Raw genomic sequence first — 6,000 nt, 5'->3', positions numbered from 1 at the left:
CACACACACACACACACACACACACACACACACACACACACACACACGCGCGCAGACACTTAGGAAACGCCTGACATTTCAGATTCCAGGAGGGGGCAGTGTTGGACACACAGGGCACGAAGCTGATGCTTCTCACCAAATCCAGGCTTTTATTTGGTCTTTCTGCCCACGTATTCTAAACACAACAGAATTCATTTTCCCTCGTGATTAAAATTACTTTAAAGATGTGAATTTCAGATGAATCCAAGGAGTAAAACAGAAGATGAGGAATCTGTCTTCCCCCATGAGATGCTCTTTGGCCCCAGGCTTGCCTGGGCCCACTTCGGAGTCCCCTCCCTTCTGCCCTGAAAGCTGCTCTTGGTGGGGGGTGGGGAGGAGGCAGCTGTCTACTGCCCATGGGGATACAGAGTCATCTAAATGAGGTGTCAGGTAAGCCGTCCTCACGAGTCTTGGGACTTGTCTCAGTTCCCAATAGACTAAGGCAGGGGGTGGGAAGCCTGCAGCCTCAAGGCTGCAATGTGGTCCTCTAAGTCCTCAAGAGCGGCCCTTGGGCACTTGAAGACCTAGAGGGCCACACATTCCCCACCCCTGCACCGGGATCACACGTGTGGGAAATGTGAAACATGACAAACTGGCCTTGTTTTTTGCAGATACTTTGTCACCGGCGATGTCAGAGGTCACATTAGGTTCTATGATAGCAAGCTGTCGCTGGTTAACTGGTACAGCCAGTTCAAACTGAGCCCCATAGTAATGCTGTCCTTTTCAAAGAACCCCGTCTTTCCTGTGGGGGATAAATCAAGCTTCCCATCAGACTGCACCCTTCCTGGCAACCCTTTCATTGTAAGGTGAGTAGGGCAGGCTCTGCTGAGCTGCCTTAGTAACCATAAACCGTTTCCTTGTACTCTCGGAAAGTCCTGGTGCATGGTGTGTACGCATGGCCTCTCCCTAGAACGTGAGCGAGCTCCTGGAGGGCAGGGCCTGTTTCATTTCCTTGATGCCTAACACTTACCCAGTTTGCCCACTCCTTGGATAGGAAATGTCACTTACTGGCCTGCAAAAAACTGACTCCCACTTAGCTGATAACTGTATTGCTAATGAATAAAGTTTCAAATACTTGATAAACCTTTAAAAAAAAAAAAGGAATTCAGCATCTTTGTGTGAAACCCGTGAAGCTCCTGGGTTTGGCACTCCCATGCCTGTTGAGTTTGGGTTCCCTCCTGTGCAGTTCTATCTCCTTTTCTTCTCCCAGCTCTGTCCATCCTAGCTGCTGCATTTAAAGATGTCTGGTAATTAATAGCCATAAATTTTCAAGACCAAATTGTCAAATGAGGCTGTTTAATTACCCCTACAACATTTACAGGCACATCTGCATATGTGCACCGAACTCCACATTTGCATACACAAATGAATATTTGCATGTGCAGATTAGCTAATTGTACAACTGACTGTCCATCTGCATACTTAATGACTCAATTTGCATCTTGAAATGTGGGCTTTTTCACTTGCAAATGGGTGCTGTTCGGTATTGATGGTGTATTTTTGGAGATGTAAGGTTAATAATGTCACAAAATTACAGACACAGAGTGGTTTCATATGCAATTAGGAACTGAATGGCTGTTGTGCCCCAATTCCCCACAAATGCTGACACGGCTTGGTCTCTCCTTGGCAAACAGAAATTTTATCATTGGCACATCTGATGCCAGAGTGTACCATTTAACGACAGATGGGACCAAACTAGAAGAAGTCTTGATTGAGCCCAAGGAAGCCATTCACGCCATCGCTTGCCATCCCTACAAGCCCCTCATTGCTATTGGGAGTAACTGCGGGCTGCTCAAAATGTGGAATTATCGGAAGAAACTCTATGTAGTGAGCAGGATCTTCGAGGACGGGCTGGGCGTCCAGAGCCTGACCTTCAATCCCGAAGGTATTTATTTCTTCTTTGGTGGGCCTTCCCAGGCTCCACACGTGAAATGTCGTGGGAAGTGACCGAGTCTTTCTGAGTCCTTGTTCTCCGGCCTGTGTTGTCAGGGTATCTTTTGGGGGCTGGCTGCACCGAAGGGACGGTTTACATTATGGATGCTGTGTCGCTAGAAAACGAGACTCCAGAGCCTTTCAAATATTCCAGAGGCAAAGTGACTCTTATCAGCTTCTCCCATGACTCCGAATTTCTGGCAACTGCTGTAAGTATTTCCACCGAGAAGAAGAATCCAAGGACATCTTGGCCACTCTGGAAGCCAGACTAGTTTAAAAAAAAAAAAAGAGGGTGGAGGGGCCTCCTTGTTCAGGGATATTTGGGTCCTTCCACGTCCTGCTTCTGCCAAGGACTCACATGGTAAGTGACTTGCCTGCGTTAGCCCTAGTTTTCTCCTAGCGAGCGGTGTTGGCCGTCACTATCTTGCTCAGGAAACTGCAGGGGCTCCCTGTTACCTCTCCCAGAGTCCTCCGACAAAGCCATTCACAGAGCTACTCATGCTCTGGCTCTGAACTTGGCTCAGACCCTGTGTTTCAGGCAGTTTGACCTGCTTCCTCTTTGCCTTCTAAGGCAGCCAGAGTCCTGGAATCAGGGAGACCTGAGTTCAAGCCCTGCCTCAGACGTCCCTGGCTTTGTGAAGTCACTTCAGTCTCTGTTGGCAGCAGTTTTCTCATCTGTAAAATACGGATGATGGGAGCATTTCCCTTCCAAGGTTGTCGTGAAGATCAAGGTACCAGAGACATGCCATCAATGGCTATTAAGGCAGCAGAGCCATTCAAACACATGTCTTCCTCTCTTTGTCTCTAGCTTTCCTCAAGACTCAGCTCAAGAGCCTGATTCCCCCCTCCAGCTACTAGTATTACTGTTTTTTACTTTGTATGCATTTTGATTTGTCTCTGTATATAGCATCTTCCCCTCCTTCATCCCTCAGTAGAATGTGGGGGCCCTTTCCAGTTGTCCTGACCTATGTCTGGCCACTGGACCCAGATGGCTCCGGAGGAGACAGTGAGGCTGGTGACCTTGCACAGCCCTGCCTCACTTAAATCCAATTCACTTGCACGTCGTGGCATCACCTCCCTGATGTTGTGGTCCTCTTCTAGAACAGAGGACAAACAGCAGCGACAGCAGCAGTAGAATGTAAGCTCCTTGAGGGCAGGGTCCGCTTTGTCTTGTCTTGTCTTTCCACCCTTAGTCAGCACAATGCCTGGCGTACGGTGTGGGCTTAGTAAATTAGTAAAATGTGCATCGGTCTGTCGCCAAGGAGAGGTTTCTGTTAACTGTACTGAGGCTGATGGAGGTGAATGGAATTTCCCCGATAAAACATTCGAGAAGGCTGATATCGGGGTTAGAGAAATGATGAGAATTCTTGAGTTTTTAAAGTGTGCATTGGGCTTATAAATGATGAGAGGAAAACCCACAGATTTTGGGAATGATTGAATTCTTTTACTCTCATTCAGGATGTAAATTTTACTGTGGCAGTTTACAAGATAGTGATAAAAAATGGAGAAAAGGTCTGGGAATATTTAGCAAGACTTCGTTCTCACCACAAAAAAATCCAAAGTTTGCTGTTTGGGATTCAGCCGGACAACAACGAGCCCAGACTCCTCAGCCTTGGCAAGGACAGATTGCTGGTAAGTCGTCATCAGCTTGCTCCTTCGGTGACCCTCTTAAATGTAGAGTTTCTGCTTGAAAAGGAGGTAGCACTGCCTACTCGGGCCTTTGCTGGGCTGAAGTGTGGAAGGGAAAGCAGGTTCTCCACCTCTTGTACGCTCACAGGACCTCATAGGCCTTCTGGTCTGACAGCCTATTTTACAGATACGTAGACTGAGGCCCAGAGAGCTGAAGGGGTTTGCTCAGGGCCGTGTGGTAGTAAATAGCAGAGCTGAGAATCGCACCTAGAGCTTCTAGCCCCAAACATGGTGTTCTGTCCTCTGAGATGTTTATGGAGAGACCTGGGCCTCGGGAATTCTGAGAAAAAGGAAACTGGAAGGCGCGTGACACTGGCGCTTTGCCTCCCCAGTTCCATCAAGTAGGGGATTCTGACAACAGCCCCTCTTAAATCCAGGGCCTTCCCTCTTGAGATTATCTCTTATTGATCCCGAGTGCCTCTAGCTTGTTTGTGCATGTTTATTTGCATGTTCTACCCTGTTAGATCACAAGCTCTTTGAGGGCAGAGCCTGTCTTTTGCCTCTTTTTATATCCCCAGCGCTTAGCACAGTGCCTGGCCCATGGTAGGTGCTTAACAAATGTGACTGCTGACTGACTGATTGTGGTAGAAGTGGGGTTGTCACCCCAGGGGTCCTAGTGCTACCTCTTCTATAATACGTGGGCATGGATTATTCACAACAGTAGTTTATAAAGGTCTTTGAGACGTTGATGCTTGAAAAGTGACATGAAGAATAGAAAGACCAGGGACCGAGAGTCAGGAGAGGTCTGGGTTCAAATCTCACCTCTTGTTAGCTGTGTGACCATGAGCACCAAGTCACTGAATCTTTCTGAACCTCAGTCTCTTCATGAATAGAATGGTTAGATTGCCTATAGCAGCTATCTCACAGGATTATTGTGAGGATCAGAGATAGTGCTTTAGGTAAAGCACTTTCTCCTACACTATGTAAGCCTCTCAGTGCTATATGAATGTCCCCTAGTCTAATTATTACTCTTACTATACAACCACCCAGGTGACACAGTAGTTAGAGCACTGGGCCTGGAGTCAGGATGACCTGAGTTCAAACCTAACCTCCGTCTGCCTCAGTTTCCTCATCTGTATAATGGGGGTAATAGTAGCGCCGACTTCCCAAAGTTGTGGTGAAGATCAAATGAGATAATATTTGTTTAAAAAAAACAACTTGCTAAGCGCAGTTCCTGGAACATATTCAGTGATTTATTAATGCTTGTTCGCTTCCCTTCCCTCCAGGACCAGGGACGTAGACAAGGTGGGCATCTACCTAGAGTGGGGGGGAGCAGCCAAAAATAGCTTTTATTATGGTCCTTCTTAGGAATTTATATATTCACCCACCTTGAATGGCAAAAAGGCAACAGAGCAAAGCAAAAAGGGAGCCCTCGCCCCGAAGGCGCCATGGTTGTGGGGAAGGCTCTGGAGCTCCCCCTGCTGGTTCCCGCTTCTCCGCCTGACCGTGTGGCGGGGCTGGGGTTCCTTTGCAGATAGAGTACGATCTCCTCAGCAGCACCAAGGACCACCTGGAGGTCCTGGACATCCATCGCACGGACCAGGAGGCCATCCCCAGGTGTATGGTCTGGTACCCGCCAATCACCCGAGAGGCCTTCTTGCTCATTTGCAACAGCGTGTACAAAGTGAAGCTGTTTAATTCCACCACCAAGATGTGCAGGTAACCAGGAGGGTCCCTGGACGGGATCTCCCTTCCCAGATGGTCAGTCCCAGGCGCCTCGTCCTGCTGCCGAGTCTGGAGCAGACTTTTCAGTTTGGGGAGAATCGGGTCCCCCTTTAGTGCAGTAGGATGGGAAGGAGGGAAATGGCTCCCTCCAAAGAGGCCGCAGAGTGTGGTGCCTGCATGTTGATGCTGGTGGTCACTCACCCATGCTTCCAGGGCTCCTGGGGCTGCTGGGGGGGCACCCACACCTGGCGGGCATTGCTTCCCACCCCCTCAGAAAGCCCTGGGCCCTGGTTTTGGCAGCCACTGGACTAAGAAAGAGATGAGGCCCTAGGGAAGAGAGACAGAAAACAAGAGTGATACAACACTGGCCAGCCATGTTGGACAGGGCCTGGCTGTAGCAGCTGATGGGTGGTACTGGACATCAGGCCGTTGCTGGGGAGCCGGGGGGACCAGATGCCCTCATTTGACAGAGACAGCCGAGGCCCAGTGTCAGCTAGGACGTGCCCGTGGGAAGATCACAGCCCAGGTTTCCCTGAGCTTTGAGCCCAGCGTTCAGCTGCTCTGTTCCACAGCATGTCAGCCAAGACAAGAGTCTTCCGAGGATGAAGACCTCCTGGGGCAGGGTGTGATCTGTATGAGAACATGATCTGTGACTTCATGACTGGGGAGAGCCCC

At 49.3% G+C, this 6,000-nt stretch overlaps 1 protein-coding gene across 1 annotated transcript in view; it reads left to right on the top strand.

The window, feature by feature from the left end:
- WDR66 (WD repeat domain 66) overlaps positions 1-6,000 on the top strand; it is an 83,501-nt gene that overhangs the window by 32,764 nt on the left and 44,737 nt on the right. Inside the window, exons 11-15 of the mRNA XM_027853455.1 lie at positions 651-845; positions 1,674-1,924; positions 2,029-2,180; positions 3,430-3,603; positions 5,135-5,319. Coding sequence (XP_027709256.1) covers positions 651-845; positions 1,674-1,924; positions 2,029-2,180; positions 3,430-3,603; positions 5,135-5,319 — 957 coding nt within the window. The remainder of the gene's footprint in view (positions 1-650; positions 846-1,673; positions 1,925-2,028; positions 2,181-3,429; positions 3,604-5,134; positions 5,320-6,000) is intronic.

Source organism: Vombatus ursinus, unplaced genomic scaffold, assembly GCF_900497805.2.
Source record: "Vombatus ursinus unplaced genomic scaffold, bare-nosed wombat genome assembly UNPS02009994.1, whole genome shotgun sequence".
In the NCBI taxonomy this organism is placed as follows: Eukaryota; Metazoa; Chordata; class Mammalia; order Diprotodontia; family Vombatidae; genus Vombatus; species Vombatus ursinus.
This window is presented reverse-complemented; position numbering and strand designations above follow the sequence as displayed.